The 20553-nt window shown below is 39.7% G+C and overlaps 3 protein-coding genes across 13 annotated transcripts in view; 2 read left to right on the top strand and 1 right to left on the bottom strand.

Moving 5' to 3' along the window:
• Positions 1 to 12745, top strand: part of nipblb (NIPBL cohesin loading factor b) — a 34334-nt gene extending 21589 nt beyond the window's left edge. For 7 of the 8 annotated variants that reach the window (XM_028980880.1, XM_028980884.1, XM_028980883.1 and 4 more), the window contains 36 exons: positions 96 to 290; positions 373 to 444; positions 633 to 722; positions 808 to 911; positions 1000 to 1086; positions 1173 to 1404; positions 1732 to 1883; positions 1960 to 2040; positions 2473 to 2573; positions 2674 to 2803; positions 3492 to 3574; positions 3654 to 3786; positions 3866 to 4009; positions 4398 to 4484; positions 4636 to 4856; positions 5098 to 5200; positions 5286 to 5384; positions 5463 to 5609; positions 5921 to 6055; positions 6928 to 7026; positions 7130 to 7183; positions 7307 to 7415; positions 7514 to 7650; positions 7921 to 8061; positions 8141 to 8234; positions 8330 to 8484; positions 8568 to 8658; positions 8731 to 8904; positions 9028 to 9218; positions 9753 to 9860; positions 10066 to 10266; positions 10498 to 10644; positions 10726 to 11051; positions 11134 to 11308; positions 11430 to 11606; positions 11698 to 12745. In XM_028980880.1, coding sequence (XP_028836713.1) covers positions 96 to 290; positions 373 to 444; positions 633 to 722; positions 808 to 911; positions 1000 to 1086; positions 1173 to 1404; positions 1732 to 1883; positions 1960 to 2040; positions 2473 to 2573; positions 2674 to 2803; positions 3492 to 3574; positions 3654 to 3786; positions 3866 to 4009; positions 4398 to 4484; positions 4636 to 4856; positions 5098 to 5200; positions 5286 to 5384; positions 5463 to 5609; positions 5921 to 6055; positions 6928 to 7026; positions 7130 to 7183; positions 7307 to 7415; positions 7514 to 7650; positions 7921 to 8061; positions 8141 to 8234; positions 8330 to 8484; positions 8568 to 8658; positions 8731 to 8904; positions 9028 to 9218; positions 9753 to 9860; positions 10066 to 10266; positions 10498 to 10644; positions 10726 to 11051; positions 11134 to 11308; positions 11430 to 11606; positions 11698 to 12063 — 5141 coding nt within the window. In that variant the 3' untranslated portion in view covers positions 12064 to 12745. The remainder of the gene's footprint in view (positions 1 to 95; positions 291 to 372; positions 445 to 632; positions 723 to 807; positions 912 to 999; positions 1087 to 1172; positions 1405 to 1731; positions 1884 to 1959; positions 2041 to 2472; positions 2574 to 2673; positions 2804 to 3491; positions 3575 to 3653; positions 3787 to 3865; positions 4010 to 4397; positions 4485 to 4635; positions 4857 to 5097; positions 5201 to 5285; positions 5385 to 5462; positions 5610 to 5920; positions 6056 to 6927; positions 7027 to 7129; positions 7184 to 7306; positions 7416 to 7513; positions 7651 to 7920; positions 8062 to 8140; positions 8235 to 8329; positions 8485 to 8567; positions 8659 to 8730; positions 8905 to 9027; positions 9219 to 9752; positions 9861 to 10065; positions 10267 to 10497; positions 10645 to 10725; positions 11052 to 11133; positions 11309 to 11429; positions 11607 to 11697) is intronic. The other variant, XM_028980887.1, reaches the window with a different exon arrangement.
• Positions 1 to 20553, bottom strand: part of LOC114789919 (uncharacterized) — a 38944-nt gene that overhangs the window by 17197 nt on the left and 1194 nt on the right. The window lies entirely within an intron of this gene.
• pip5k1ba (phosphatidylinositol-4-phosphate 5-kinase, type I, beta a) lies at positions 14633 to 20176 on the top strand. Of its 4 annotated transcripts, XM_028980893.1 has the most exons (15): positions 14633 to 14750; positions 14992 to 15070; positions 15246 to 15296; positions 16019 to 16149; positions 16249 to 16366; positions 16486 to 16638; positions 16758 to 17054; positions 17440 to 17630; positions 17732 to 17812; positions 18153 to 18201; positions 18655 to 18739; positions 18820 to 18957; positions 19262 to 19388; positions 19481 to 19586; positions 19879 to 20176. In XM_028980893.1, the coding sequence occupies exons 2-15, from the start codon at positions 15038 to 15040 to the stop codon at positions 19879 to 19881; spliced, it is 1563 nt and encodes a 520-aa protein (XP_028836726.1). In that variant the 5' UTR covers positions 14633 to 14750; positions 14992 to 15037; the 3' UTR covers positions 19882 to 20176. The 4 variants fall into 4 exon arrangements, with proteins under 4 accessions (XP_028836726.1, XP_028836727.1, XP_028836724.1 ...); XM_028980894.1 differs by lacking the exon at positions 19481 to 19586; XM_028980891.1 differs by lacking the exon at positions 19879 to 20176 and having other exon boundaries at positions 19481 to 19870.

The raw sequence follows: 20553 nt of genomic DNA, 5'->3' as shown, positions 1-20553 counted from the left end.
ACATTTGCTTTAAGAAGACCAAAATACAGAGATCCAGAAGTTCAGATACTCATTTAGTTTTGCTATCTCTGCCTCTCTCTCTCTTTGGGCTCCAGCTTCACGGAAACGGCACAAAAAGGACAAGGACAAGGACAAGACATGGGAGAGTGAAGACAGAGAGAGAAGAGGGTCTGGTGAGCATAGACGGAGCGGATTTTTCCAAGAAGGCCGCAGAGGTTCTGGAAGCAAATACCGTGATCATAGCCCTGATTACTCTGACAGGGAATCTCCACCACCCAGCATGAGTGACAGTAAGTGTGTTTTATGTTAGTTTTTGTTTAGTTTTTTAATATTTAGTAAGCATTTTGTTTGTCTTATTGTTTCTTTCTTTAGTTGCCAAAAAATTGAAGAAAAAAGAGAAGCAGAAAAGGCGAAAGGCCTATGAACCGAAGCTGACTTCAGAAGGTGAGATTAAAATCGATTTCTAAAGAAAATACTGTGCATAGGTTTATTGTTTGCTTTGGTTTATGCTATGACTTTACCATCTGTATCAAAGTTAGTCTTTGCTATGTGTGTTACTATGTGAACTGTGTTTGTGAAATTGTTCAGCTTTGGCCTTTTCCCAATTTTTTTCTTTCTTTGTAATATTACAGAAATGATGGATTCATCCACGTTCAAAAGGTTTTCAGCAAGTCTGGATAACATTCTTGATAACCTTGATGATGTGGACTTCACAGCATTAGGTAGCAGTGAAAACGTCATGTCTTATTTTCATTTGGGACATTGTATTGCAAAAAATGTTTTATTAATTAGCTAATTTTTCTGTAGCTAATGATGATGAAATTCCACAAGAACTTCTTTTGGGGAAACACCAGCTGAGTGAACTGGCCAGTGAATCGGCCAAAATTAAAGCCATGGGGATTACTTTCAGGGTGAAACTTCACTTTTCTTGGCCCATTTTGACTCATTTTGGTATAAACCCACAAAAGCACATGCATAACAATGTTTTCTGCTCTCTAGCTTCCATCTGATAAGTTAGTAAAGGTGTTGAACATCTTGGAGAAAAATGTTCAGGATGGGGCCAAGCTTACTACACTAATGAATCATGTGAGTATCTGTATTTATGTTTTAACATTTTACATGCATTAACATTTGCTTCTACATGATAATGGCTGGAGGTTTTCTCCTTTCAGGATAATGATGCAGAGGAAGAGGAAAAACTATGGCGTGACCTCATCATGGAAAGAGTGACCAAGTCTGCAGATGCTTGTTTGATCTCTCTGAACATCATGACCTCTCCTCACATGCCCAAGGCCGTGTACATTGAAGATGTTATTGAACGAGTCCTGCAGTACACAAAGTTTCACATGCAGAATACCCTTTACCCCCAGTATGATCCTGTCTACAGAGTGGATCCACATGGAGGTTAGTAGATACCATTATCCAAATAATTTTTCCCTGTTTGACATCGTTCTTGTTTTAAAAAGTGAAGTGATTGTCATTGTGAAACACTGAAGCACAGCACACGGTGCACACAACGAAATGTCCTCTGCTTTTAACCATCACCATTGGTAAGCAGTGGGCAGCCATGACAGGTGCCCGGGTAGCAGTGTGTGGGGATGGTGCTTTGCTCAGTGGCATCTTGGAATGGCCAATGGCAAATGCATACATAATAGTGTTTCATGAGGTACTGTTCATGTTTTGCCATTAAACCATACTTATGTACCTTATATCCTCTCCACTGTGTTTTAGGTGGAATGTTGAGCTCCAAAGCAAAGCGTGCTAAATGCTCTACGCACAAGCAGAGAGTGATTGTTATGCTTTACAACAAGGTGTGCGACATAGTCAGCAACATATCTGAGCTGCTGGAGATCCAGCTGCTGACGGACACTACAATTCTTCAGGTAGAAAGACATTTCTGAGCAAGCGTCCCACCGGTTATCAAATCGTAGTCCTCCTAACTAATTTTCCTGTTTCCAGGTCTCTTCTATGGGCATCACTCCATTCTTTGTGGAGAACGTTAGCGAAATGCAGCTGTGTGCCATTAAGCTAGTGACAGCGGTGAGTATGGAGAATGGGGTTGTAGCAGCCTAGTGGGTAACACACTTGCCTATGAATCAGAAGACTGCAAAGTCACAGGTTCAAATCCCACTTACTTCCATTTCATCCCTGAACAAGACATTTAACCCTTGCTCCAGGGGTACTGTAACTCTGCTAAAAATGCCATAAATGTAAACATGAAGATTGCGTTGTAACTGGAACTGTAAGTAGACAAGCAATTAAAACAATATCTTAAGAAATCCTTGCTTTGATGCTCTGTGTTCCAGTGCATCATACATACGCTATAATGGCATTATGATACCTCATAGCACAGGCTAAGAAAATCAGTATTATCTTATGTTGGGATGAAATATATGGTTTACATGTAAGTTGCACTGCTAACTGCTTAATCATGAAATAAATCTGTTTTATTTCCACACAATTCTGTATCAGGTGTTTTCACGCTATGAGAAACACAGACAGTTGATCCTGGAGGAGATCTTCACATCCCTTGCTAGACTACCCACCAGCAAGCGGAGCCTTAGGAACTTCCGGTAATTGGAACGATTGCAATTGAAAGTCAGACAAACTGAGAGAAGCTGTGTTCATCTGACATTGCAATGTTTTTTTTTTTGTTTTGTGGTTTTATGTCAGGCTGAACAGCAGTGATGTAGATGGGGAGCCAATGTACATACAAATGGTGACTGCCCTGGTGCTTCAGCTCATCCAGTGTGTGGTGCATCTTCCCTCTGACAAGGACATAGAGGATGAGTATGACAAGAAGGTACGTGAAAGTGACCAATGGCTGTATGTTTTTGTCCGAGTTGGCTGTAGTTACGCAACAGTTTCTATCATTTGTTTAAAATTGTGTAGAATCCAATAGATGAATCAGATCACTAAAACTCATTATTGAGACTGTACACTACTGTTCAAAATGGTCTTTGTGATAATTTTTGGGATTGAGAGATAATAGGTTGTAATGAGGTAAAAGTCTGGTTCAGACATTGTTCATGTTGTGAATGACTGGCAGCTGGAAATGGCTATTAATGAATAGAATATATTTATATATGTACAGAGGAACTAATAAGCAACATTAAGTCCTAAGATCCAGTGGAATGTTTTTGTTCGGTAACTTAAGTCTGCCATTTTAAAAGCTTCATTCATTATTTAGTGAAATCACTAACAGTTAACAGTTAAATATATCTGATGTTTAATGTAGTTGCACTGATGTTAATGTAATAAAACTGGTAAATTTGGCCCTAGTACAGTATCTAGTCTATTAGCAAATGTGGGTGCAATCAGTTTGTCAATGACAATTTTCATTATTGTTGTATTTTTCTATTCATTTTGTGGTTTCTACATGGAAAAAGAACATTTCATTACCATAAACTTTTGAAATGTAGCATATTTTGAAAGCTTGCCTGTGTGATGTTATTCCAAACGTGGTGTTTTTTTTTTCCCCTCTCCCTCAGGTGGATCAAGATGTACTCATCACAAACTCATATGAGACTGCAATGAGGACCGCTCAGAATTTCCTTTCTGTGTTTCTGAAAAAGTATGCAATACAATGTTTTCTGAAGGAAAAATAATGTTTCAGTTTACTGAGTGCTAATCAAGGATTGCATGTTATTTAGATGTGGAAGTAAGCAAGGAGAGGAAGACTACAGACCGCTGTTTGAGAACTTTGTCCAGGATCTTCTCTCAACGGTCAATAAGCCTGAATGGCCAGCAGCTGAACTGCTGCTCAGTCTGCTCGGAAGGCTGCTGGTAAGTCACTGATCTGGATTCTACATTTGCAATATGCTGATTATTGAATTTATCGATACAAATGTCCTAATACAACCAGGTGCATCAGTTCAGCAATAAGCAGACAGAGATTGCCCTGAGAGTGGCATCTTTGGACTACTTGGGGACAGTGGCAGCACGGCTCCGTAAAGATGCAGTCACTAGTAAGATGGACCAGCGTTCTATTGACCGCATTCTTCGAGATGTAAGTGTTTGTTGTCCTAGGATCATTTTTTAATTTTTAGAGATTCCTTGGAATTTTGGTGCTTGTTCAACATAGTAATGTCAGCTAGTTGGGCGTGGGGTGGTGCGCAAGTATACAGTATACAGAATTTCAGACCAAAGACCATACAATTATCTTTCTTTTTTTTTTTTTTTTTTTTTTTTTTTTTTAAATGTTGATGAAGGACAATTTTTTCTTAAAGTATGAATCTGGGTATGAATCGCACATCCTCTTTGTATTTTAAAACAGTCTGAATGGTTTCAACAAACAGCATGACCCATTTGCTTATTTTTGTCTTTGAATGTTTTTTAGAATTTCTAATAAGAAAATTATTCAGTTGTGTTCATTGACATCTGTCTCTCTGGTGCAGAGCTCCTTTAGTGATGAGACCCAGCAGCTGCAGAAGGCCCTTTTGGACTATCTGGATGAGAATGTTGAAAATGATCCATCACTGATGGTTAGTCAACAACAATATAAAGATTTCAACTTACCAGTTAGCCTGTTTCCTACCAGCCAACTCTTCAACTCCAGATTGACGAGCTTACCTCCAGACATCGATCGACATGTATTGCTTAAATCATAACTGTCAAATCTGTCGGTTTTTCCAGTTTGCACGGAAGTTCTATATAGCTCAGTGGTTCAGGGACACCACTACTGAGACAGAGAAAGCAATCAAGAATCAAAACCAGAAGGATGACGATTCGTCTGAGGGCCAGCACCACGCCAAGGAAATTGAAACAACTGGAGAGATAATGCAGAGGGCCGAGACGAGGAAGAAATTTCTGCGGTCCATTGTTAAGACCACACCCTCACAGTTCAGCAAACTGAGGTACATCTATTCCAATACTGTCTTCAGTCTACAGGTGCTAGTTGTTTTGTTTGCGATGGTCACAATTCAGTATGGTGACAGCTGAGTCATAAATTAAAATGGAACAGAACCCAATTTAATTACTTATCTACTGTTGTGCTACATTCTTCAGCTGGATCTGTAAATGTTTGCTGTTTCTATTTTCTGTTCTGTAATTTTGAACAATTTGCTCTTTTTTTTTTTTTTTTTTTTTTTTTATAAGGTTGAACACAGACACTGTGGACTACGAAGACTCCTGCCTGATTGTGCGATATTTGGCCTCCATGAGGCCGTTTGCACAGAGTTTTGATATTTATTTAACACAGGTGAGATGTTTTGCTGGACTTTAAAATGTAGTTGTCAACTTTCTCATTTTGTTATTATTTATTAATTGGTTTCTATTATTTTCAGATTTTGAGAGTACTGGGAGAAAGCGCAATTGCTGTCAGGACTAAAGCAATGAAGTGTCTGTCTGAAGTGGTGGCAGTGGACCCAAGCATCCTGGCCCGGGTTAGTAAAAGCTATTTAGCCATTATCGCTCATAATGGGTCTATGTATGTGTGGTTTCTGAAAGTGCCCTCTCTGCAGTCGGACATGCAGCGTGGGGTCCATGGTCGTCTTATGGATAACTCTACCAGTGTGCGCGAGGCTGCTGTGGAACTGCTGGGGCGCTTTGTGCTCAGTCGACCCCAGCTGACTGAGCAATACTATGATATGCTCATTGAAAGGATATTGGTGAGTAATTGAGCCTTGTGAAGAACCATTGGACAGTTTTGGCACCAGTGATGACCAGTATCACAGTTCCTCATTATAAGAGTTCAGGACATCATACGTAAGATCACTTAGATCACAAAGTCACTTACTACCATTGTGTCCCTAAGGAAGACATTTAACCCTGTCTATGGGCGTCTGCTAAATGCTGTAAAATGTAAGTTTTAATTCAAGCTTGACCATGATAAAGTTGTGCAACACTGCCACCTAGGAGTGAATTGAGCACACTCTCATATGTTGGATCTCATGTGTGATTGCTGTAACTCTCTTATAAGGACACTGGCATCAGTGTGAGGAAAAGAGTGATCAAGATCCTCAGAGACATCTGTTTGGAGCAGCCCACTTTTCACAAGATAACCGAGATGTGTGTGAAGATGATCCGCAGAGTGAATGATGAAGAGGGTATCAAGGTATGTGTGGCTTGCCTGGTGTTATTTTATACTAAATGTCTGGCTCACCTATAGTCAACGTCGGTCAGAGATTTTCTTGGCACCCTGCTATAATGTAGTTTAAAAAAAATCTATTGTCAGATACTAATCGATATTAAAATTTAGTATCGATTTTGATATCAATTAACACTGGTATCATTACTTAAATGCCAAATTGCCAGTGGACTACAGCCCCTCCCCCCGACCTAATGTTTACATAGGAGACATGTTTAAACATGACCGCAGCCCATGTGCAAGATTGGATTTGACGAATTTATCAAAGCATTGCTCTGATTTATACGTTATGTTCTACTGTTCTATTTAAACTTACAGTAGAATGTTACTGGAGCATGCTCAGAAGAAAACAGAATATAAGAGGGCCATTTCCTTTTCCCGTATTTTTTTTTTTTGGCTTGGCTTTTTTTTTTTGTGGTCTTACTTAAAATACATACAAGTTCCTGAGTTAGTTTTTTTCCCTTCCCAGGTAGTATCGAAAACAGTATCGAATACCACCCTTAGTATCAGTATCGAGTTTGAAATTTCAGTATCTTGATGAACCCTACCCTGCTCTCTAAATCGCATTTATGCATTTACATGGTTCTCTCCTGTCCAGTTTCTCCCGTCGATGTTACCCGGGACTGTAACTTGTTCTGAACTACAGTATGCCTTTTTCAGGGCTTCTGTCCCAGAGCACTCTTGTACACTTTATTAAGTACACAAATTAACATTTGTTCCCCTTTGTTATTGATATGCTTTTTTTCCCCCTTATACTCTGCACCACTTTCTAAAAGTGACAATCCTAAATCTATTTCTAAGTCTGTTTGCTTTGCCTTCCTGTTTTCCTATATTATCAGAAATTGGTTAATGAAACATTCCAGAAGCTCTGGTTCACACCAACTCCCAATCATGACAAAGAAACAATGACCAGGAAGATTCTCAACATCACTGATGTTGTAAGTACAAAAAGGGGGTTCATAAAAGCCAGTGAAATAAAACTGTATGTTGCACATTATGCAATATCTAAAATAATGAAATGCGCCTGATATCTGCTTCTAGGTTTCTGCATGCAAGGACACTGGTTATGACTGGTTTGAACAACTGCTTCAAAATGTAAGCTTTTTTGAGGCGTGTGTGAGTGTGTGTTGTTTGTGTGTATATATAAAATCCCTTTTCATGATCTTGTAATTATATGGTTACCAAACATTCCAACCTTTTTCTTTTGAATGATTCAAGCTTTTGAAAACTGAGGAGGATGCCTCTTACAAACCCACCAGAAAGGCCTGTGTTCAGCTAGTTGACAATCTTGTTGAGCATATCCTCAAATATGAAGAGTCTCTTGCAGGTATTAACATTTTGACCAACTATAATATATAATAGCAGAATAAATATATTACTGTGCATCTAAATGTTATTCTTTGTTTTGTTTTTTGTTTTTCTTAGATTGTGAGAGCAAAGAGGTGAACTCAAATCGTTTGGTGGCATGCATCACTACACTCTACTTATTCAGCAAGATCAGGGCCCAGCTGATGGTGAAACATGCCATGACCATGCAACCCTACCTAACCACCAAGTGCAATGTAAGCTGCGTACCCCTTTTTGTTGTGGAATAGTATGGCATCAGATACATCCAATATGAGTGCTGCAAAAAATAAGTTTAATAAAGCCACACCACCTTACATCACATCTATTTTTGTCTCAGCTACTTATCCAACTTCCAGCTACATCTAGACAATTGGGCTGTTGTGTAATAGATTTTAACTGATCGGGGGGACAAAGGGAATCATGCTGAATATGGTTGAACATAAAATGTTTTCCTTCCAATAAACATAATTTGTCCTATCCCACAGACTCAAAGTGATTTCATGGTAATCTGTAATGTGGCAAAGATCTTGGAACTGGTGGTGCCTCTAATGGAGCACCCAAGTGAGACCTTCCTCACCACCATAGAGGAAGACCTGATGAAGCTCATCATTAAATATGGCATGACGGTCAGTGGTTTTCACTGGAACAATGTCCCTTGAATCCTTGGCTTTATGTCTAGGAATAAATCATTCTTTTCTTTTTCAGGTGGTGCAAAATTGTGTGAGCTGTCTGGGAGCAGTTGTCAACAAGGTCACTCACAATTACAAGTTTGTCTGGGCCTGCTTCAACCGATACTATGGTAATAATGATTTTAATTTCCATCCGTTTCCTAATATTTATGCTTTTAAAACTCACTGATCTTAATTATGATTATTTTATTGCCCCGAATAAAAGGTGCATTAAACAAGCTGAAGACTCAGCACCAGGAGGACTCCAACAACACGGTTGTGTTGTCGAATAAGCCAGCACTTCTGCGTTCATTGTTCACAGTTGGAGCACTTTGTCGGCACTTTGACTTTGACCGGGAGGAGTTTAAAGGCAATAATAAGGTGCGGTGTTGAAGCTTGTGTGAAGAGACTTTTTTTTTTTTTTTTTTTTCTCTGCTGTAATACATCACTTGTTTGCTCAACAGGTGGTGATAAAGGATAAGGTACTAGAGCTGCTTTTGTATTTCACAAGAAATGAGGATGAAGAAGTGCAGACCAAGGCCATCATTGGTTTAGGTAATTTGCATGGACTGTGTAAGTAGCATAAATCCATCAGGCTTGTTCTTACACACCTATGTGATCTTGCAGGCTTCCTCTTCATCCAGTACCCAGGACTGATGTTTGTACAGGATGTGAAGAGTTTGTATAACGGCATCCTGTCCGAGCGGAAGAGGTCAGTCAACCTGAAGATTCAGGTGCTGAAGAACTTGCAGACATACCTGCAGGAGGAGGATTCACGGATGCAGGAGGCGGACCGGGAGTGTGAGTTATTTTTTTTTCCCCCCCCGACTCAAATGTGTTCCAAAGCACCCACTAGCAGTTGAAGAGAATAGTCTTTTCTAATTTTGTGACATCCCTATAACATCCCTCTGCCATCTTTCACAGGGAACAAGCTGTCAAAACAAGAGGACCTGAAAGAAATGGGGGACATCTCCTCTGGTATGAGCAGCTCCATCATGCAGCTGTATCTCAAGCAGGTACTGGAGGCCTTCTTCCACACGCAGTCCAGTGTTCGACACTTCGCTCTCAACGTCATCGCCCTGACACTCAACCAGGGTCTCATCCATCCAGTGCAGGTACATATACCTTCGGTCATCTTAACAACTTGCTTCACCTCACAGCTTAATAGCTCAGTGGTTTATCAATTAATTTTTATGCTTATCCCTTGGTTCTGGAGGTTTTAAGGAGCAGTGTGAATGTTTTGGAGAGCATTGTATCATTTTTAGTAATATGTATACATACGGTTCATTTCATTTGACTCAGAAGTTGGATTTCAGAGGTACCAGATATTACAATTTTGAAAAATATTGTTCGCAAAACCAGATAAAATAAACACGCCACACTGTACTTTGAACATAAAACACGTCTAGACCCCCGAATGGATTAACTAATGGAACAAATAGTACATTTTAAACCACCATTAACTACAGTTGATGCACAGCACAGTTTTCTTGGATTGTGAGGTTGGCACTAGGAGTCCCTTTTACATTCAGAGTGGGAAATCTGATTTCAGGGGACCATTCCGGACCGTTCAAATGCAATGCACCAGTAGTACTGACAACTTTTGGTCTATGGGACATTTCTGAAATCTTCTCATTAACCCCTTACAGTGTGTTCCCTACCTGATTGCCATGGGAACAGACCCAGAGCCAACAATGAGAAACAAAGCAGATCAGCAGCTGGTGGAGATTGATAAGAAGTACACAGGGTTCATTCATGTGAGTATCCATAATGACTCATGACCCAAATGGGCCTTGTTACCCAAATCAGTTGTGACCTAGTGGATAAGGAAGCGCCTCCCGTAATCACAAGGTTGCCGGTTTGAATCCCAATCCGCCAAGGTGCCACTGAGCAAAGCACCGTCCCCACACACTTCACTTTCAAATCCTGTGTCTCAGACTTGCTTGTGTGTTCTGGCTACAGATGAAAGCTGTGGCAGGTATGAAGATGTCCTATCAAGTGCAGCAAGCCATCATGACCTCTAAGTGCGCGATCATCAGAGGCTTCCGTCAGGACGAGACTCATTCCGCTCTCTGCTCACACCTCTTTACCATGGTTCGGGGCAACCGGCAGCACAGGAGAGCGTTCCTCATCTCTCTGCTCAACCTGTTTGATGACAATGCAGTGAGTACCCAGGGGAAGGGGAACTCGTTTTATTATTCTAGTGAACTATAATTTCAGGCAAAATAAGGGGGTTCCAGGTTTTAGTTTGGTTCGTTTACTGCAGGATATTTGTGTGAGGCGGTTTGGGCAAGCAATGCAGCTCCCTGAATTTACATCACATTACACCATTTTTGTATGTCCCTTGATTAAATCTTATGATGACATCACTTATGCTTTTCTTTTGGTTTACAGAAAACTGATGTGAACATGCTGCTGTTCATTGCGGACAATCTGGCCTGTTTCCCATACCAGTCCCAGGAGGAGCCGCTGTTTATAATGCACCACATAGATATTATGTTATCTGTGTCTGGCAGCAATCTGCTGCAGTCCTTTAAAGAGGTAGAAATTATACACACCCATACACACAATTTCAGCTATTGCTGTTCACATATGCTTAAAAGTATTCCCCCCATTCTGCAGTCACTACTAAAGGAACCAAGGCCACTGGAGAAGAGGGAAAAACCAAGGGACAAGTATAGGATGGTGGAAGCCGAGGAACCAAACAGTAGTCGGAGTAACAGCAGTGATGAAGATGATGAGGTTGTTCGTAGGCCAAAAAAGCGGGCGATGGTTGAGGTGAATTCTGATTCAGACTCTGATGTTGAGATGGAGGATGTAGATAAGGTGATGCAACGCCTCCCAGACAACCCGGTCCCTCTACTGGACTTTGCCAATGCGTCTCAGGGCATCCTCCTGCTGCTGGTGCTCAAGCAGCATCTAAAAAACCTGTATGGCTTTTCAGACAGGTACACACACTTTTATTATTTCTGTATAATAACTGTTGAAGGGAAATAGCTTGACTCATTGTCACTCATGGTCTCTCTACAGTAAAATCCAGAAGTATTCACCGACTGAATCAGCTAAGGTGTACGACAAAGCAGTGAACCGAAAAGCCAATGTTCACTTCAAACCACGGCAAACACTTGAATTCTTGGCTAATGACTTGTCTAATGCCAATATTTCATACGATATCAAGAGGAGGATTGTCCGACAGTACTTGGATGTAGGTCATCACTAAATTGTAATATTACATAATTGCATGCTAAGGATATTGGAAATAATGTTGAAACAATAATCAAACATTAGTTTTAAACGGCTCTTTGTCTTTTATGCCTGACCTTAAGTTCAAGGTGCTGATGGAACACTTGGATCCTGACGAGGAGGACGAGGAAGGCGAGGCGTCAGCCAGCGCTAATGCCAGAAACAAGGCCATCAATGCTCTGCTGGGTGGCTCAAGCCCCAAAAACAACCTTGCTGACACGGAGGATGACGAGAGTGATGGAGATGAAAAGACCCCAGGGGTGAGGAATTTGATGAGAATAAACTGGCAAAATCTGAAATGAATACTGGCTCAGTCTGACCTGTGTTTGATCACCTTGTTTCTACTTTCAGTCATCGCGCCGATCCCGGAAAGGGGGTGACCACTCAGAGGCATCAGGACACCTGAACGAATCAGTGGAAGCCATGGATGTCATTGCTATTTGCTGCCCCAAGTACAAGGACCGACCGCAGATAGCACGCGTCATCCAGAAGACTAGCAATGGATACAGCGTGCATTGGATGGCTGGCTCCTACTCAGGCACTTGGGCAGAGGCCAAGAAGCGAGATGGACGTAAACTGGTGCCTTGGGTGGACACCATCAAGGAATCGGACATCATTTACAAGAAAATTGTCTTGACAAGTTCACACAAACTGACTAACAAAACGGTACAGACTTTACGATCACTGTACGCAGCCAAGGAGGGAACTTCCAGCTAATTAAATCACTTCTACATGAACACTCAGCAGCCAAACTTTTATTTGGATACAACATTTTCTAAGCCTACACTGTAAGGCAGGTCAATCACCGAAATGCGATGAAAAGGAGAGGAAGAGTGGGGAGGAAAGGAGAAGAATTTATGAACTTTGGCCAGTGTGTGATAGCCTTCAGACATGTTAAACACGATGAACACATACAGAAGGAAATATTTGGACAACGTTTTGTGGGAGCTCCTTCGCTGTTGTGCAGCAACTTGGTTGTTTGATTTTTACTCCCACTGTATAATAGTTTAACAAATAAAATTTATATCTCTGGCAAAAAAAAAACTGTTTAAAGAATAAAGTGAATGTTGGAAATTAGTCTGTTGATGTTCTTAATAAAGCGTTCATGGAGTTTAACCTAGCACCGGATGGATTTATTTAGCTTATCACAGTTTCCGGAGAATCAGATTTTTAAGTTTTCATTTTTTTTTTCTCTTTTTGTTTACCCTTGCTGTACAATAGAGTCTCCTGGACAATAATTTATTCTGTTTAAAGCAGAGCATGCAGTATCTGTGGCCTACATGCAGGAGGAGTTTTTGTAAATAGATTTTGATGTATTAGGTCACCGTAGAGAGAGAAAACAAGCCCTCAGCACTGCTGGTGGAACAAATACTGCAATAAATTTTTTACTTCTTTGTTACTTGTCTTGTTTGCATTTGACTTTTTGTGTGTTTTTTTGTTTGTTTTTTTTTACTTTTATTTTTAATATTCCACACACGGTCTTCTTTTTTTCCTAGAGGCCTCTACCAACTTAGTTTCTTTTTTTCCCCCCTCTCTCTCTCTCTTAAGCGTTTGTTTTTGTTTTTTGTTTTACAAATGATTTACACATGTTTGTGTGAATTAACAAATGCATTTTAAATTCATTTTCAGTTAGTTTATTCATTTTCAGAACACAAAGCTTGCTGATACTATTACTATTAATACTATTATAATGAAGTGGGTTTTTACATTTTCCATGCAAAGAGTCAGGAATATTTTTAATGAATTCAATTGAACTAAATACTGGATGGCTCATCTAGTTCAGTGGTTCTCATACTTTTCACAATGAGTATCACATCTGTAAATATCATTATGACAGTGCATTAAAATTAGTACTAGTCCTATTTCTAATTATTTTATTACTAGTAGTAGTAATAGTGACTGACATCCATGTTCAATAATGATCAAAAAATAACAGTGAGTGAATATTAACTGTAGAGGGAGTCCACGTACCATTAGGTCAAGTTTGAGAACTACGGATCTAGCGATAACAGTATTCTCTATACTCCAATGACACATTAAGTGACATTTGAAATTGGTGGACAGATGGTTATTGGTTTTGGAATCCAAAGCAAAAATCACCATGTTTCACCATGGTACATCACATCTGCTGACAGAGGAACTGTTTTCAGAGGAGTAGTATAAATGTATTACACTATTACAGCTATTTGATAAACTGCTAAAAAAAGAAAGCAGCCAGTTAAAAACCATTCGACATGTATGTACGCATCATCCTCGCACAAATAAATGTGACTTGGTATTTTCTTATAATTGCTTGCTGAATATATATGCTTTTTACTGCGCATGTCTGTTTCACTGTTAAAAATACAGCAGTGACTGTTTTTTGACCTGTAGACAGCTCAGAGTAGTCAGTACAGTCACATGGTGCAGAGATCTTCAACTCGCAGCCAGGAAAGAAAAATGAGTATTGGATTGCAAAATGAAAATTGGATTGCATTTCAACAGCAGTTTTTGATTTTGTGTGGAACTTTTGATTGCACAAATCAACTATAACATTAAAACCACTCATCTCATATTGAGAAGGTCACCCATTTGACTCCAAACCAGCACTGATCCGTTGTGGCATGGACTTCACTGGATCTCTGAAGGTATGCTGTGGGATCTGACACCAAGCCATCAGATCATTTTAAGTAATTTGAGAGGTGATTGCTCTATGAATCAGATCTGGAGAATTAGTAGGACAAGTGAACACCCAAAATTGTTATCCTGCTGAAAGAACACCACCATCATGGAATACTGTTTCTATGATGTGAAAGTGAAAGTGAAGTGATTGTCATTGTGATACACAGCACAGCACATGGTGCACACAATGTGTCCTCTGCTTTTAAGATTCGAACTGGCAACCTTCTGATTACGGGGTCGATTCCTTAACCGCTAGGCCACCACTGTAGTTTATTATTGTTATAGCAAAGAAACCTTCTACATTCAGACAGGACTTTATTAGAATGGCCATCAGTTTCAAGAGTTGAAATGTCCTGTTAGAACACATAACATTAGAACAAAAATATTTTCTATGGATACAAATATACATATCACAATTGAGTTTATGACAACATACATGTATGGTCGGTCATGAGTTTACAATGTATTATTGTTTATTCAACACTATAACACGTTGGTTCTCTTAAATACACATTTTCTAGAAGATTGTTCTTATCCTTGTGAATAATCGCACAGGCAATGATTTGGGCATGGCCTGTCCTCGCTTTATAGCAGTAAATCGCTTCAGAGCGTCTTTACTGGGATCAGGGTTTTCATCTCGTTGACAAAGAGAGCTACAGAAGCCTGTTTAAACCGCCAGAGCTTCTTAATTCTTGAGCAAGTTCATTGCATTTGGGACCATTTCTACCGGTGTACAACAGAAGGTATGACTGTACTATAATTTCATGTTAAATATATTCTGTTATTCTCACAATTGCACAGGAATTTGTATGAGATTATAGAGGAGTGGTTTTATTTTATGTTCCGTATCAGTTCTAAATTAAGGCACTCAGCCCACATTTATCTGCCTTTGGTGTAGCTTGAATGAAACAGGATGTGATGCAGCAAAATAGCAAATTTTGTTCTTCACTGCCATGACTTGTTATTTTGGGTTCTAAACGGTAGTTGATATCAAGCTTGCTTCTTCACTCCGGGCTGGTTTAAGGAAGGGATGGCAAACAGAGGTGTTTACACCGTAAATAAGGTAAATCTAGAAACTTCTACTGTTATATGTTGTCACAATAGAAATAATTTGGAAGTCACCAGCTACAATAAACCTCTGCTTTTGGAGTATACTGTACATCCAGTGCCAGTGTACCACTTATATCCTATAAAATCGATGTGAACATGAACTTTAAATGTCTGTCTGTATTGAATAGATGGCATCAACTTCCACTCCATCACCCCAAATTAAGGAAGACTACAAAAAGGTATTGTTCCTCACTTTGGGCAGAAGAGACAAAAAGGGACTACTGTTACGTAAATAATGAAACTGCTTTTTATATAGACATTTACATTTACATTTACAGCATTTATCAGACGCTCTTATCCAGAGCGACTTACAATCAGTAGTTACAGGGACAGTCCCCCTGGAGCAACTTAGGGTTAAGTGTCTTGCTCAGGGACACAATGGTATTAAGTGGGGTTTGAACCTGTGACTCTGTAGTCTTCTGGTTCATAGGCAAGTGTGTTGGCTACTACTAGGCTACTACCACCCACTACATGCAGTAACCATTATTTATGCTTTAGCGCATACCAGTACAAAAGCTTTAGGAGCTTATATAATTTTCTTAAACCATCCTCATTCTGTCAAAGTATTGTCATCGTAAACAGACCCCTGAAGTCGAAGGCTCTGGGACAATGCCCTGTTTGTGTGCTGGGCTCTTGGATTAAACAGGATTATTCTCCTCTTTCAGGCAAACTTGTTTTCCAGTTAGTTCCATTATGAACAGGCCTGAGCTAATCCTAGAAAACTGTAGCCAGGACAATGTTTGGAGGCTGCGCATCAAATGAGATTTAAGTTTTAGAAATACACACTTTAGTGTGTATTCAGTCAAAAACAAGGAAGAAGTCATTGCAATTGATAGGGGTGCTTTGGCAACATTTCTATACCTTATCTAACTATCTAATGGGGAAATGTTATGTTTTTCAGCCAACACCAGCAGCTTTGAAGGGGGCGATTCAGCTGGGAATTGGTTACACTGTGGGGAATCTCACGTCAAAGCCAGACAGGGATGTACTCATGCAGGATTTTTATGTGGTGGAAAGTGTCTTCCTCCCAAGGTAGAATAGCAATCATACAACAGAAGAAGTTAAAGTGTGCGTAAATTCATTTGTGCGTCTTCTGTTCTATTTTTCTTTCTATTTGTGGACCTGTTTTAGTGAAGGGAGCAACTTGACACCAGCACACCATTACCCAGACTTTCGCTTCAAAACATATGCCCCGCTTGCCTTTCGTTACTTCAGAGAGCTCTTTGGAATCAAACCAGATGATTACTTGGTAAGTGAATGAACCAGTTAAACAATGTCTTTGTAAGTTATAAAATATTCAGCTACATAGCATACAAGAGTTTTGCAGAAATGCATTTATGAAGTAAATTGAATTGCTGTTAATTGCAGTACTCGCTTTGCAACGAGCCACTGATTGCGCTGTCTAACCCTGGGGCCAGCAGTTCCTGGTTTTATTTAACTAGTGATGATGAATTCATCATTAAAACCGTTCAGCATAAAGAAGCTGAATTCCTTCAAAAACTCCTTCCTGGATACTACATGGTAAGTTGCTCCATTAAGGTAACATCTTACAGACCTAATCTAAATTTTAAACCTTAATGCAACATAATGCTTTGTTTTTAAATCATATTTAATCTGTCCTTGTGACTCCATACACACAGAACCTAAACCAGAATCCACGAACACTCCTGCCAAAGTTTTACGGACTTTACTGCATCCAGTGTGCTGGTGCGAAAATTCGCCTTGTGGTCATGAACAACGTTCTTCCATGCACACTAAAAATGCACTACAAGTATGACCTGAAAGGCTCCACATACAAGCGGCGTGCTTCACGCAAAGAAAGAGCCAAGTCTTCGCCCACCTTCAAAGACCTTGATTTCCAGGAGATGCATGAGGGCCTGTATTTTGATGCAGATACATACAATGCGCTGATGAAGACTCTGCAACGGGACTGCCAGGTACAGCATTTCATTAAATTCCTATGGACATGCAGTGCAGATTTATTTCTTTTAGTCCAGTGGTATCTCAAATTGCATTCGCAAACAGCTAATCATGTTATTGTTTATTTCATGTGTGAACTTCAAAGTTGAAAACCTACAACTTCAAACTTCAACTGGTCTACTGTTCCAGGATATGAGTTCTGTACTGTAGTTTCTAATAATGTTGTGTAAGCTTAAAGGATCAGAAGGTCCTAAAATTCCATGGTTAGGGCACTGAAACTGGATTAGTTGAGTCTAGTTTGATATTTGTGTTAATCATGAATCTTGAATGAATTTTTTTGTGTAATTTTTATGATGGGAAAAAAATCTAAATGACCTTTTTTTTTTCATACTTTTTGGTCAGGTATTAGAAAGTTTTAAGATTATGGACTACAGTTTGCTGTTGGGGGTGCACATCCTAGACAAAAAAACAAGAGATCGGGGATTTAGGGGTGACAGCAAGCGACAAGGAGCACAAAAAGTACTGTACTCTACTGCTCTAGAGTCCATCCAGGGGGACAGCAAGGTCTCACAACCACTTCCTGACGATGACACGTACGTGAAGCTCTATGATTTGGATGACATCAGGATTTACTGAAATTAATTATTTGATATACTACGAACTATAACTTACTATGTGCACATGTATTCCTCAGAATGGGAGGAATTCCTGCAAAACACAAAGATGAAAATTTACTCATCTTTTTAGGGATAATTGACATTCTCCAGTCTTACAGGTAAGCATTTTGTCTGGCTTTTCTGTGGATCAGACTATGTTGGGAATATGGAGCTTTAAAATAATCTAATTATTTATGTAAACATATATAAATAGAGTGCAGTGTTATTAATTGTGGCAAATGTAACAATGGAGTAGCCTTTTCTTATTATTAAAGGTAAAATATTAGTTGCATTCTCAATACTTTGCAACTAACAGGTTAACTATGTTCTGCAAAAGGCTGGAGATGCAAAAAATCTGATACTGTATGGCATATTCAGATGTAAATCATATTATGGTGGCAGAAGGACAAGCACTTGCAATGACACTTATGGAGAATTGTGTCTTTTTTTTTCTTAAAGATTCATCAAGAAGGTTGAGCACTCATGGAAGGCGCTAGTGCATGATGGTGTAAGTGTCTAAATGAACAGAGGGTTGTGTTCGGACTCCATTTCTATCACGGTACGGGTCGGGTCAGGTCAGGTCGCGCTTGCGTGGTAAATGAGCGGTCAGCAAACACAAACGGCCGGTCTATAGTACATATCCTTTTGATATGAATCGCTGCTTGTAAATTTGTTTCGGTGATTGGTAAAAGTGTTTCACATGTTGTAAATGCAAAAATGGATGCTGAGAATGTGAAACTGGGGCTAGCCTTTGGCAATTATGTTTTAAACCCGCTCATTTCCCTCTTAGGCTACCCCTTGTAGTGTGTGCAAAGAAAGTTTTAGTCGGGTCGAATTCGGTCAGGCTCGAGCAAGGTCAATTACGGCTCTATAAATGCATACAGTGTTATACACTGTAATAAATTTAAATATAAATTACAGATTTAAAATATGCAATTAATATGTTTCTTGTGTTTCACAGGACACTGTGTCTGTTCACAGACCAAATTTCTATGCAGAGAGATTTCTGAAGTTCATGGGTACAACTGTATTCAAAAAGATAAATTGTAAGTGGGAAATATTTGAAAAGGCTGCTCTTGGTAATTATTATTTAATTAAATTGTAAAGTTTACTTTCTTTCATACAGCCGGTCGTGGCGTCTCCTCCCGTAAGAAGAGATACTCCATTCAGCCTTTGAGGTCTACATCACAGGAAGCCATTGCTCCCCAAAGGGAGCAGAAAGATGAGTGGCAGGCACAGACCCACAAAAGCTTGGAGAACATAGGTAAGGGTGTGAATGGACTTTTCAAAATCTCATTGGAATACATCACGTGCAAGGAACAAGACTTTTAAATTCGCACAGATATGGTTTACACATTCTAAAACACCTGTGCGTCTGTTTTTAGTTACACATTAATCCAGATTTAAGTAACCATTTGTCCTAAAGGTCAGATAAGTTGTTTGGTGCAAAAACACATACAGGGGTACAATGCAACAGCAACATAGTCCTTCAACTGTGACATGTCAGAATAAATCTGTCTTAAATTGTAAATCTTGTTTATGTTTGCATACCACCCCCTGACTAACAGGACCGCAGACTCCCTCCATACAGCCTGATGTTGTTCCGTCCCCCAAACCTGGCCAATCAAGTCTAGCAGCAGCTCTGTTCCCCTCTTCTCATCACTTCAACGGCATGAATAATACCTCAGACAGCAGGTAGGCACAAGACGTCCAGGGTACGCACACAGATTATGTGCTGGAAATAATAGGCAACATGGATAAACAGATTGATAAAGGCCTTTCTTCAGGAACATCCCCACTGAGCCCAGTGAAAATTTGAGTTCAGACAGTACCATTCACCCTGCTCATCCCTGTCATGGTGGATCACCGGACTCAGTGCTCGATGTTTACTTAGTAAGTGTTTGTCAGAGCATATTAGAAGTTATTCGATGTCCTCATGAAAGACTCTTGGTTGTATGATTTCACCAAATTGTCACCTGCCAGTCACTTCAGGCACAGAGAATGACGGAAGGAGGTGCAGTAGAAAATCAGTTCATTTAAAAACAACATTTTAGTCATTAAAATTGACTTACTTTTTGCAATAAAAACACTTATTTACACTTAATGTTTCTTAAGTACGTGTGCAGTTTTTCTTGCGCTCTCTCTCATATTTGCTCGTCGTGTGACTTTTGTCTGTTCTCCCCAGTGAAAAGCTGACATGCAGCACTACCCAAGCAGAGCCTTGGAGCTGTACCGATGGGAATGTTGACAGGCTTTCTTCAGGTTAATCACGCGGAATCTTTCCTGTGTTGCTATGACCAATTTTTTTTTTTCAGTTTAAATAATTTACGAATGGAATCACTGAACAAGTGTCAGTATGTAATACCTTGATGTAGGTGCAAACAGACCCTATTCGATATTTATGTAAAATCTAATTTCAATTGTACTTCTGCATTTTGTTTCTAATTCAACAGATCCATAACACACTAGATTAATTCCCTTTTCATGCCCAATGTTATTAGAATGAACTGGTAAATGATTATTCTGCTATATCCAATAAAGTCTGCAAAAAAGTTGATGTTCCTGCAAATACTGTACATTTTATTTAAAACTATAAATCTCCAAACTTCGGGTACCTCCTCCACCTGCCAACAGGTCCGCCATCATCAGCCATTCTCGAGTGTCACTATAGGACTGTGCTGTTGTGTCCGTCACCCTCAGTGACAGTAAAGGGCCTCTGTAGTAATTCAACTCTCCTCAACGCCGCGAATGGAGCAACAGGGACCGTATCTGTGATGAAGCTGCGAGAACTCTTGTCACACTTCACTACAAGAACAGCTCTTAACTCGTAACACTCAAACACAGAGAGAACAAGGGTCGT

Source organism: Denticeps clupeoides, chromosome 5 (genome assembly GCF_900700375.1).
Source record: "Denticeps clupeoides chromosome 5, fDenClu1.1, whole genome shotgun sequence".
In the NCBI taxonomy this organism is placed as follows: Eukaryota; Metazoa; Chordata; class Actinopteri; order Clupeiformes; family Denticipitidae; genus Denticeps; species Denticeps clupeoides.
Note: the sequence above shows the minus strand (reverse complement) of the source record. Positions and strands in the feature narration are given on the sequence as shown.

Coding starts and splice junctions, on each gene's coding strand:
- pip5k1ba (XM_028980891.1), top strand. CDS start 15,038: ATGGCAAACAGAGGTGTTTACACCGTAAATAAG. Junction 15,071..15,245: donor GTGTTTACACCGTAAATAAG/GTAAATCTAGAA, acceptor TGTATTGAATAG/ATGGCATCAACTTCCACTCC. Junction 17,055..17,439: donor CTCTGCAACGGGACTGCCAG/GTACAGCATTTC, acceptor CTTTTTGGTCAG/GTATTAGAAAGTTTTAAGAT.